Source organism: Cupressus sempervirens, chromosome 3 (genome assembly GCF_028749045.1).
Source record: "Cupressus sempervirens isolate cs-2001-9-10 chromosome 3, ASM2874904v1, whole genome shotgun sequence".
In the NCBI taxonomy this organism is placed as follows: domain Eukaryota; kingdom Viridiplantae; phylum Streptophyta; class Pinopsida; order Cupressales; family Cupressaceae; genus Cupressus; species Cupressus sempervirens.
The window spans coordinates 789,786,929-789,799,404 of NC_143120.1; the positions used below are offsets into that span (position 1 = coordinate 789,786,929).

At 34.8% G+C, this 12,476-nt stretch overlaps 1 protein-coding gene across 1 annotated transcript in view; it reads left to right on the forward strand.

Moving 5' to 3' along the window:
- Positions 1–1,310: 1,310 nt before the first annotated feature.
- The window catches only part of LOC149569164 (vacuolar protein sorting-associated protein, putative (DUF1162)), a 304,062-nt gene continuing 292,896 nt past the window's right edge, over positions 1,311–12,476 (forward strand). The window contains exons 1-6 of the mRNA XM_089821926.1: positions 1,311–1,766; positions 7,309–7,386; positions 9,381–9,493; positions 9,708–9,801; positions 10,146–10,189; positions 10,374–10,445. Of these exons, the coding sequence (XP_089678052.1) occupies positions 1,670–1,766; positions 7,309–7,386; positions 9,381–9,493; positions 9,708–9,801; positions 10,146–10,189; positions 10,374–10,445 (498 nt within the window). The 5' untranslated portion in view covers positions 1,311–1,669. The remainder of the gene's footprint in view (positions 1,767–7,308; positions 7,387–9,380; positions 9,494–9,707; positions 9,802–10,145; positions 10,190–10,373; positions 10,446–12,476) is intronic.

Below are 12,476 nucleotides of genomic sequence, written 5' to 3' on the forward strand. Positions count from 1 at the left end.
AGAAAGGTCTCAAGTTATCCACAAAGTCTGATTCTCCCTTTGTTGATGATACTACATACATGCAACTAGTAGGCAACCTCATCTACCTCTTTGGTACTAGGCTTGATATCAGCTTCATGGTTAGCTATATTTCATGCTTTATGACAGCTCCTAGGGTTGATCATTGGATGGCAACAAAAGCGTGTGCTTCGTTATGTGAAGGGCACTTCAAATTATGAACTTAGATACTCTTGAAGTTCTAATCCTAAACTTAGTGGGTTCATATATTCAGATTGGATAGGCTCTGTTGATGATAAAAAGTCCACTTCTGGATATGTGTTCAGTTTGGGATCCAGTGTAGTCATATGGACTGATAAGAAGCACCAGGCAATTTCTCTCTCCTCTATAGAGGCCAAATACAAAGGGATTATTAAGGTAGGTGAAGCTGTTTGGCTTCATCGTTTGTTGATAACGAAGGTGTTATAAAGTTAGCATGAAATCCAGTCTTCCATGAATGAACCAAGCACGTGGATGTTCATTGTCATTACATATGATAGCTGGTTGAAGATGAGACTATAGGTTTGCAGTATGTTCCTACCACAGATCATACTGCATACATTCTCACCAAGCCTCTTGGTCTTGATAAGTTTGTCAAATTTAGAGGACAATTTGTTGTTCTAGATAGATTAACCATTAAGGGAGGGTATTACGATAACAGGTAATTGTCTATTATTAGTTAATGGTAATCTGTTGTAAATATTATATCTAGTTAGCTTTAAGTTAGCTCTTGCTTTTTTAGCTTTTTCTATTAGAATAAAATGTTTCTATTCTTTATGATTGTTTTCTAAGGAAACATCATTTTATTCTTTTGTATATGTTGAATTTTTGGTCTCTGCTAATAACAAGCAAATATTTTCCAATTACTTCATAATAAATAAAATGAAAGTTAAATATGTGGAAAACTACGTGTATAGGATAAAGAAAGGCTTAGTCTTGTAGTAAGAGATAAATCTTTTTAACTTAATATTATCAAATAAATGTAGAGGTTTAGTAAATATTTTTGAATATTTGTGTTCAATAAGACAAGTGCTATATAAATAAATCCAAATTTCACGAAAGATTACACTATTTATCAATAATAAATATTTTATATATTAAGATATTTAAGAAAAAGACAAAACTATATGAAAATTATATTTAAGTTTTCTCAATTACAAATATAGTCCACATAGAACACACCTCCATCATAAAAATTCCAATGCTTTTGTGATCTAAACTCAACCCTAACAATACCCTTCAAGGGCAAAAATATTTACCTTGGGGAAGACTTGTCACCCAAGCCTGATATATTTACAAGAACAAAATATACATACATATCGAGTGAATATCCACTATAATTTAGTGCGTGGAGGTTGAAACGAACGATTTTAATTTGCGTGCCGTTGGACGCTGCATATTGATGTTTGGTTTATGGGATGGTGCGACTTCCTGTTCTTCGCTAAATAGGAGAAGAATTGGCCTCCGTCATTGAGGCGTGAATGGAAATACACAAGTATAAAAATAAATTCGGTCGACAGCTTGATATTTTCCGCTGAAAGCTGTGTCTTAAGTAATTGGAGGAGACAGACTGTCAAAGAATTGTCAAGGCCGAATATTAGCTGCATAAAAAGCCACTGTAAATTTAACAAAAATGTTCGAGGGTTTTGTTCATCAAGTATTAGTCGGTTACTTAGGCAACTACGTTAAGAATATCCAGAAAGATCATTTCAGGATCGGCTTATGGAAAGGTAAGCTATTTACATTTTTTCTGTCAGTCCTGTTATGCAACCCTAGAAGATTTGGAATGGAAGTTTGGCTTGCTTTGTAAAAAGTCACGTGTCACAGAGGTTGAAAAAGAGAAGTGGAGTTAGGGTTGACTTGCTTTGCTCGATGCGTTTGAACTGTAAATTACGGAGTTTAAAGCAAGTAGAATATAAACTTACGCCATTTTATAAATAAAGGCAACTGTTAGATTTAATTAATTGTAACATTTCATAATTATAGATCAATGTTTTTGGGTCACTGCAAGACAGACTCATTTTATGGCTCATGAGATCTCGTGGCGGGAGTACAAATGTAGGTGTTGTAGTTCAAGCTGTTTGGCAAATACGGTAAAACACTAAAATGAATTCGAAATAAATAATTCACGAATTTGCAAAAATAATGAAGGAATGAATGAGAGATTTTAATAACGTCCATGAGGCCCGAGCAGCCTATGGAAAATAATGAATGAATGCAGCCTATGGAAAATAAGGAATGAATGGGAGATTTTAATAACGTCCATGAGATTTTAATAAAATAATGAATGAATGCAGCCTATGGAAAATAATGAATGAATGAATGAGAGATTTTAATAATGCAAGTAGGGATGGATTCTCTGATTAGCTGTAAGGATTCTCTGATTAGCTGTAACTGACAACTTAGTAGGGATTATTCTTAGTTTATGTTAGCAGAATGGATAGGTAGCTTATTAAGATGATTTGAAGGGGGAATGGTTTCCCTTGTCTTCTATTTCTCAAGCCAATTCTGGGGACCTCTAGAGTGTGGGAAAGGATACAGCTATATAAATGAGAAAATTTAAAATATGTAGGAAAAATTTAAATACATATGAAATTATGGATGAAGCAAGCCCACTTGTGTGGGCACACATATACACATACCTTAGCATGTAACATTTATATTCAAACTGAGATACAAACACCCATAATAGAACCTTAACATATAACATTTGTATTCAATTGAGACATTATTTTAAAATTTCAACATTAGTAGTAATAAATGAAAATACTTAAAAATGCTATCAGAATTCATTGTCGATGTGCATTTGATATTAAAAAATAACATGTCCGCAAAGAAATTACACATTTGCAAATAACAAACAAAAATTAAACACATATGCAAGCAATTACACATACAAATTAAATACATTTACAAATGAGATTCACCATTCAACCAATTCAATCCAATGTCAGTATTTTCCAATATATGATTTGCAACACATATGATTCACTTTAAAACTTTAATCACTTCCCATTGACTAAATTCACCATTTTTAGAATCTCTTATACAAAACATATTCATCACAACATAATGCCTCATCAAATCAACTAACCAAAATGAAATCAGTTAAATACTCAATTATCCTTATGAGATAAATCAAAATAAGATAAGGCACAATAAGATAAGGCGCATAATCCATAAGATCACAAGTCAGCTAATTAGAATGCAAACATAAGGTTGTCAACATAAGTTTGTTAATCAATCATTAGATAAAAGCATTACATCCCACGTTGTCAATATAGTTTGAATCCTAAAACATTAATATAGTAATGAAACATCTCACACGGATATCCTCATAACATTTATACCACAATGCTTCACTCTATAGATAAAACATCATACATTACTTTTACCATGCAAACACTTCTTAACCGAATACAATTTTCCATCTATAATTCATAATGTTTCTCACGAAGGTAAAAGCCACATTATTCTATCAAAATCATCTATAAGAATCAACCATCCCCAACAAGGCATGAAATGCCATGTATCCATCAACATAAGTTATGTTCTAATATAATGACATCATAAGCCTTGGTTCAATAATGTCTAAACACATTGACCTAATATAAACAAATAGGAGCTCTTAACTATGAGACTAAATGAAAAGCTATATCAGCCTTGAGTCGGGTTTCAACATACATTTACTGTTGTTGGCATCCATTCATATAATCTAATTACTATATGGGGATACAACGCAGGATTCATTTCCCATATCTCATGGGAGGTTGTATGTTGTCCTCTTGTTGTAGGGCATCATGTCTTTCACATAAAACCTTCCTAGCCCTCTATCAAGGGACACATTCATAAAATTAGGGTTTTACTAAGTGCATAGGAGGAGGGGGTCTTACGTCCTCCCCTCTTGCCTTTGACTTCCTCCTGGAAGTTGGCCGAATTTTCAAACATATTCCTCTTATAGGTTCTTACCAATTCTTAGTGGGGGCTTACTCTAACTAGGGAGAAATTCATATTATCAATCAAATGCACATCCATACATGAGGAAGATAATTATCTTAATCCAACCTTTGGATATGCCTCTCATATATGATGCTCTTAATTCTGCATAATGCTCATGTATAATTGTTTTGAGTCTAAGCAATGTTACCACTCCTACTAAAATGGTTCTATGGGATTGACTATCCCTAATACCTAGGACATAGGAGAAGTATGATGACGAGGGGGGTCTCATCTATTAACCCCCAAATGTAAGCGATAAAAGTACATTTTCCAGTGTCATGATTTGTCAAGTATCTTCCTTGTTCATGGCCATTTACACAAGTCCCATTACAACATTCTTTGCCAACATTTTTCAGTAAAAAAAATTAGTCAGTTTTTGCCCTAATTTTTGGGCATTACAATAAACTTATATCAAAATATCCAAAGACTACTTGCTGCCATGCAGTTTCATTTTCAATTGCTATATGAAAATCTCAAAATCAAAATACAAAAAGACAACGTGTATTGCTGCTTCTATACTGCATCTCCCAATATTGCATCAAAATCAGAATCCTTTGAGTCTTTACCACTGTGATGTTCCTCCCCATCCAGTAGGATACCGACCAATCCCTTTGGTGTCTCCCATTATCAACTCGGGCGATGTCTTTGAGACTAACGTCCCACCATAAAGATGGAGTCTGCTGTTTTTTGGAGTTAGGTGATCCTGAAGCTGAAAAGAACTATCCATTGCCTTGTCTAGAGCTAAGTTATTTCTCGAGGAGTGGATAAATCCACATGCAGATCAATTCCTCCTTGCAAAAGAGTAACTATCAACTTGTGCAAGGAACAAAGTGGCAATAAAAAAATAAAATGTCTCAAAGATCCACTGATTACATGTAATATTCTGAGCGTGAGTTAAATGATTCAAATGCTGGTTATATGAAAGAATATATTTCCGAGAGGCATTTAGTCAAACAACTCTTAAACAAACTGAATACACTCCAATTTCCAGCTTAATAACTACACCAGTTCAGATCACAAATTCAGACTTGTACCTGGGTGTTTAGTCAAGAGTTCACAAGTGACAAGTACCTCCACAAATAAATTGGTTCAAAATACACATACCACTGTCATGCAACTTCATTAACCAGGAACAGATGACTGCAACCACTATTAATCCAAGGCATTTAAACTCATGTAGTCCGTCTGAGACGTTGCAATTAGTATATTTAATTCTTCACAATGACAAGTAGCAGACAATCTTAAATGCAAATGAAATACGATACCAGTGCAGGAGTTCAAGATAATGCATGGAAGAATTAAGAAATGACAAACCCGGATTAATTTGCCGACAATGTTCAGGTCTGATGCCGTCGAGCTTCTTCCACCCAGTATGGTTGCTGCTGAAACCCGACTAAGAGCCGTGTGATGTCTGCTCAAGCTGAGAATATTTGAACTCGTGCCCACCCTGTCTGCACGTGAATACCCTCTGTATTATCCTGAACGTGTTCAAGAGCAACCCGCGGCACCCTTAGATTCAATGAACATCTTTTCCAAGACGACTACGAAACTGGCGTGCATTCTTACTATATAACTATCATTCCAACTGTGTGTGAAGGACAATATTCTAACCTCCCAGCACCACCAATGCGGGTCCGCTAAGAAAATGCGTGGTAGTTTCCAGTATGCCAACCAAGGTAAAACGATAACAGGGACTCCTCCATACAAAATTCCTCTTGATTATTATGCACAGATTTATTTCTTCAAATAATGGACAATCAACTGGAAGTTTGCATTTGCAAGAAACCTTCAGACTATGGAATGTTCAACTGGCTTGGATTTCCTTACCTCCCATAACCTGTTTCACTGAAATTTTACTGCCTTGCTGATTCTTTGCCCAACCTGTATAGTGCTTACTAGAAGGAAGATTGGGGTGATGCCCAACCTTCTTAGAAAACTTCAGACTTGAGGGTTTTCATCCTCAAGGTTCAACCAGTCACATTTAAGCAACCAGAACTCGCAATATTTCTTTCATAAATTCTTGTGTGTTGTAAATCCCAATGCAACTCCCTTTTTATAACCTTGAATTTCGTCCCAAACACTACGTACAAGGAATGTGGGATTAAACACATTTTCGTCCTGTAGTCACTTAAGTCACTTTATAAAGTAAATGACTTAATAATCATAAAGTAACTTTAATAAAATATTGGAATATATGAAACAACCCTCCGACGTGATTGGTAGACATCCTATTAATTCATACCGTTAATCTATCCGGATGTGGAGATAAATTAATTCTGTTGCCAGGTACTAGAATTGAGAAGGGGACATGACATTACGAGCAACGCAAAGGATATATGTTTGCTAATTTCGATTCAAACTTAATTATAGTTATGTAAAAGCAATCACCAAATTGATGAATTTTCGATGATAGAGACATCTTCGTGTTTTATAAAGTAGAATTTGCAAAGGACTGACCAACACGAGAGTCAAATGTTATATGGTGAGTTCCTCATCTTGTAGGATCGATGGGAAGAAGTGTAACTCCTTGTCACTTGGCTGGTAAGACAGATGATAAATATTTCTCGCCAAGTATTATATATATAAACTAATATATTCATTCATATATACTTATTGTTGACTTGATGGTTAGGATCTCCTTGGGGTCTTGTGACATGGCATAATTGCCTCTTGTGGGTCGAGTTAAACTTTGCATTTGTGTTGGTCATTGATAGTTCAAGCTGTAGTTGGAAAGCTCGGCTTCAACAATATATCAACCAACCCATTTTTTTTTTTTAAATCTCAAAATCGCGTTAAACTTGATGAAAAATTTGGCAATAAATCGACACTTTTATCGAACATATTAAAATATACAATTTATTAAGATATTCTTAAAAACACACACATACACACCAAATTCGTAGAACATATAATGATTTGAGATATGGACACCATATATCAATCAAAATTTTGAGTTAAATAGTAATTCATAACAATCAAATTCAGTAGATTAGCATAGTGATAGAATCATATTTTCATGTAAAATGGTCTCTGATCAATGCAATGATGCTAGCTCTTTGGATTTTCTTTTACAAATCTGAACATTTTTTCAAACTGTCTATGGAATATTAGGTTTTAGTTTGTTGATCATAAATTATCTTGGGTAAAGTGTATGTGACATATAGTTGATGTTGTTTAAACTGTTAATAACATACTTCTATAAAATGAACATGGTTTATTTGTTTTGGCAATGAATATTTGAAACCTTTCTGTGTTTGATTTGGCTTTGTGCAGGAGAGGTTTTGTTGGAGAATGTAGAGTTGGTATTGGAAGCGTTTGACTACCTCCAATTACCATTTGCAATTAAGAAAGGTATTCATTATTGATATATACTCATGAATAATATTATATTTTGCAAGGATAATGTTCTAGTGGTAACATGTTCTATCATGCATTACACCTCTCATGCACAAGTATATATTCTGATAATAAAAAAGCGAAAACAAAATGGCCAATTGTATGTTTCATCATGGAAGAGTGTCCAAATAAATAATGTATTTAGTACATAAGCATAATAGAAATATTTAAAAAATTAAAATTACTCTATGACATTCTTCATTGTTCCTATTTATAATTTAACTAGGCAGACTTTTAAGAATCCCAAGCACCACAATAGATTGGACTGCATTTTTTTGAACAACTGCTAAATGAATAGCTGAAGTAAACCTGCAATGTAAAAAAAGAGAAGATATTTGCACACTAATCCAATATGAAAGATATAGGTAAGGCAGGGCTTAACTGTATGACTGTCCTTTATCAAAACAAAATTATGCAATTCATGATGCCCTGAATGACTAGTGGTACTAACTCCATAGTGAAGAGAAGAAAAAAGTTTATCATTCAAACTATCTACTAATAGAAGAACATGTTGTTCCATAGTATAGGTACATATGACATTTAATATGTTTGAATTGTCAAGGTTCAATTGATAAGCTTCAATGACATTGTCACAAGATGAAGCCTCAGTTGAGGATACGACTTTGTTATTTCTCGATTTTGCAAAAATGGATGAAAACGAAAAAACTTGTGTGAACGAAACACACTCAGTTTCCATTTCTTTTGCAAGTTCAAATAAATTATAAAACCTGGCCTGTTTGAATGCTTGGCCTTCACTACTGTTCAATTTTGATATAATTGACCTTGCAAATTCTTGGAAGAGTGGTCTTGAAGAACACTAGAAGACAGAACGCATGAAATTACAGTGTTATGGTGATACATTATGTTTTGCCAATTATGAAAATAGCATATCTTTAATGCTTAACCTTTTTCATGATTCAACCTCACTAGGCCCTTTTCCCTTGTTTGTCACAGGAAAAAAAACCTCTTGATTAGAATAGAAGTCGATTCATTTTCTAAAATTTACAAGGTTTCAGAATGATTATAACTACTATCCATTGAATCCATATGTTCTTGCATCTAGAAAGATGAGTTGATGTGTTAAGACACTGTACTATCATATTTATCTCCATTGTAAAATCAAAGCACATTTTCCCTGACTGCAAAGTGTCTTAATCGATATATGAGTCTTAATGGAGATAGTTTCATACAGCATTTTATTGCGACAATGGTTCAACACCACATCAATACAGCAGTCTCTCTCACAATGTCACCATCACCACAACAGATGTCTCTCGCATGACATTGAAGGGCAACATGGTGTCTTTCCTGAAAGACTACAATTAGTTAGTGTGTCAACTGTTAATGTAAATAACACAGCAGTTGCTCTTTGACAACACCATAACAAAATGCTTTTGCAACAAAATGTTATCTACTTTACCATGAGTGATGGTTTGATTCTATGAATAGTGGCATATAATATAGCGAAACTCACTTGGCATATGTTTCTCATCTGTATGAGTCATCTTTTCTGTCACCTGTTTTATCCATATTCTCCCTTGTTGTGTACTTGTTTGGAAACATGACATTGTTTGGTTAAATTGTCATGTTTTTATTGGTTCTTCTGCCAAAAAGTAACAGTATTTGTAGGAAAAGCTTTAACTTTCTATTGAAAATATAGGCCATACTACTCTCTGTTTATTTGTAAATTTAATGGATAATTCTCACAAATTGATGTAAATTCTTTTGTAATCAGCACCGAGACAATTGACAATTAAAAGGCTGTTATGCTACTACTAGTCAATATCAAGTGTCTGTTAATAAATTCTCATCTCTGTCATAGGATATATCTGTTGACATGCACTTGAATGACATTATTAATTTTATCTTTTTGCATGTAAGAGATTTTGACTATAAATGCCTTCCTACTAAAGCAATTGAAAAAGCTTTGACCATGGTTTGACTGACAGGGGTGATTGGGAAACTGAGCATTAAGATTCCCTGGACTAAACTCGGCTGGGACCCAATAATGATTGCTTTGGAAGATGTATTCATATGCACTTGCAAAAGAAGCGATTCAGAGGTGCTCTTTGATAGATTTTGCATTGTAACTTAGTGAAAGTATTGATACATTTGGAATAATTTGCTTGTATGGAAGTGTAGATCTAATAGTGCTGCAATATCCTGGATACAAATCTATGGTAACTGACAGTGATCCTGCCAGGTTAAAGACTAGGAATATGTTAGATTCTCAGAATGTTTCTCAATTACATTTGTGATTTCTGGAATGATCACAGTGGGGTGCAGAGGCTGTGGAGGTTAGAGAATGGGCTGGAAAGAGAGCAAATCTTGCAGCAGCAGAGCTTGCAAAGTTGTCAAGACGTGTTTGTGGTAATTATTGCTTTGGTCTGTTGGCCATTCCTTTAAAAAAGGGCTAGTGTGTTTGACAAGAGCTATTGAGGTGCCCATAATGCATTTTATTTTCTTTGAGAAAATCTGTTTTCATCGAATTAGTCATTTTTATGGAAAATGGGAATGACTCTACAACTTATTGATTTTTAACATTCTTCTTAGTGAGGATAAATTGTGGTTGATTTATAGCTCCAGAAGGTAGTGAAGTTATGAAATTAAATCTGTGATGGTATTGGGTTAATAATATGGGTGATAATACATAATGTTCTAATACCTATTTTACTTTTGAGAAGATCTTTAATTTTTTTGTTTGATTGTATCAGATAATCAAGCTGGCCAATCTTTCATTTCCCAACTTTCAGCAAAGGTGAGTTTAGGACTTATGCTAGTTCATTTTTGACAATCTCCATATAGTATGTGAGCAAAAATAATTTCTGCTCATCATTGCTGTAGTTTTGAGACACCACTCATTTCTTGGAACATTTTGTGCTATCTAAATATTTGATTGTCTCAAGGTTTATTGCTGATTTATGTTTATGCATCTTGGTCAGATTATTGACAACATTCAAGTAACAATCAAGAATGTTCACATTCGATATGTTGATCAAGATCCTGCTTCTAAGGTAACCTGTGCTTATATGCTAATGATTGCCTTATGTTTTTCATGGATTGCTTATTAAGTGTCCTTGGAGGGTGATTTTTCTTTGATTCTAGACTTTTGTGAGCCAAAGTTTGTAGATTTTGTTATGCAGATATGTCATAAATTTGAACAGTACATATTGCATCTAGTCCTGAGATTGGTTGTTAGAGATGTCAAGTGGTGCAAAGTTATTCTGGTAAAGTTTGGAGTTAGACAGAATAAACAAAACTAAACATGTCTGGTGCTGCCTTGATTGGTGCTAGAGTTAGACAGAATAAACAAAAATAAACTAAACTGGCAAAATTTGTCTAAGTCTCAAAATTTCAGTTTCCAGCATCCGGGTTTTCTGGCCCTTCCACCAAAACAATGTCTGGATGCGCCACTTTGAACTTTTGGATAATGGCGGTAATCTACTGAGTATCCGACAAGTCTAGAGATTCATATTTGGTCCTTACTTCCTGCTTTGCAAAATCCTCCAACTTGGCGTCAAATTCTTTTATTGTCTCCTCAGTCTTGAAGATGCGCCTGACGTCATCTTCAGAGGACACTACTTCAAATGATGCTCAAAACTGCTGTACAACTCTTTCAACTGAGCACAATTGGGACCTAGAGTCGTCTTCAAAAATCTCCAAGCTGGCGGCGCTGTAATACTTCTTTGCTTCCAAAAATTGATCTAGAGTTCTCTTCTTCATATCTTGAATATCTTCATAAGCTTCTGTCATGATCCTATTACCGGGTGCTATCTTTTCCATCCAATCATCTATTTTATCTAGTTCTTCTGCTGTATGTACATCTAACAACATCCGGTATCTCTGACCCTTAATGGTGTGCAATGCTTCCAAGTCATTGGTCCAAGTGACTACTTCGTCTGTCAACCCAAAATCTTGGTCAACCATTGTAACTAACCAATCAGCATTCTTCTGGATAATGTGCAGTAGGTTCATGTTCGCCTCAATTATCTGCACACCTCTATCCTCAAAAATGTGACACCATCTTTTGCAAGCATCCAAAAATGAATCACTTTGTGCCGGGCCGGAGCCCGTTTCTCAAGCGCACCTGCTGAGTTGATCTTAGGATGATCAGGGTCAATAGGACCTACTATCTCCTTTACGTACTCCTGGAATAGATCATTCTATTTCCTCAACTTCAAAATTTCTGCCTCATCCTGGTCCAAGTGTTGAAACACTTGCTTGAGGCCCGTGCTAGTGAAAACTTTGGTTGTATCTCTGGTGGCCTTTCTGTAAAGTTTCTGCAAATTCTGTACCTTTTCTCAGACTTGTGATCTATCCTAGATTGCTCAAATAAACTTCTTTATAAACTGAATTATGAAGGAGTTGTTTGTTTTTATCTTGAACTGAAAGTCGTGTTATGTCTGCAATAGATCAATTGGATATTGTTGCTTGAGGGAGCAGACTTAATGTATTTGTGTGTCCTCAAAACTACAACAATACCTGCCTTAAATATCATGACTGAAGGGCGGGTCCCTCAAAGGGCATGACCCTTCCCAAGTCGGCACAAATACCCTCTCCCAGAAATTGGCAATTTGCAAGAATGGTTAACACTTAATGAGCAACTAACACAATTGTTAAGTTAGCATAAAATATCAATCAATCTTTAGAAGTCGCCGCCTATCACAAGAGGTGTATTGGAATATAATAAATGCCATTCATATGATATTTAAGATGGAGAAGATTAAGTGCGGTTTGCACACTCAGACCTGTAGTTTATCATTGTTACAAACTTAACACTCCCTCTTAACTTGATAATCATACAGAGAGATATCATATCTAGCAACATCAATAAAGATGAACAAGCAAGAATTGATACTCTATATCTATCTGACTCATCTTAGCATGTGGTATCATAGAACACATGATACAATGTCATATTACTAAACCTGTGATATGACAAATCACTGCTACTAGTGATAATATACATGATAAATGTGAAGAATAATTTAGGTTTTTCATTTATCCAAGTTGTGACTCATAGATACTGGTATTCCTATATCACA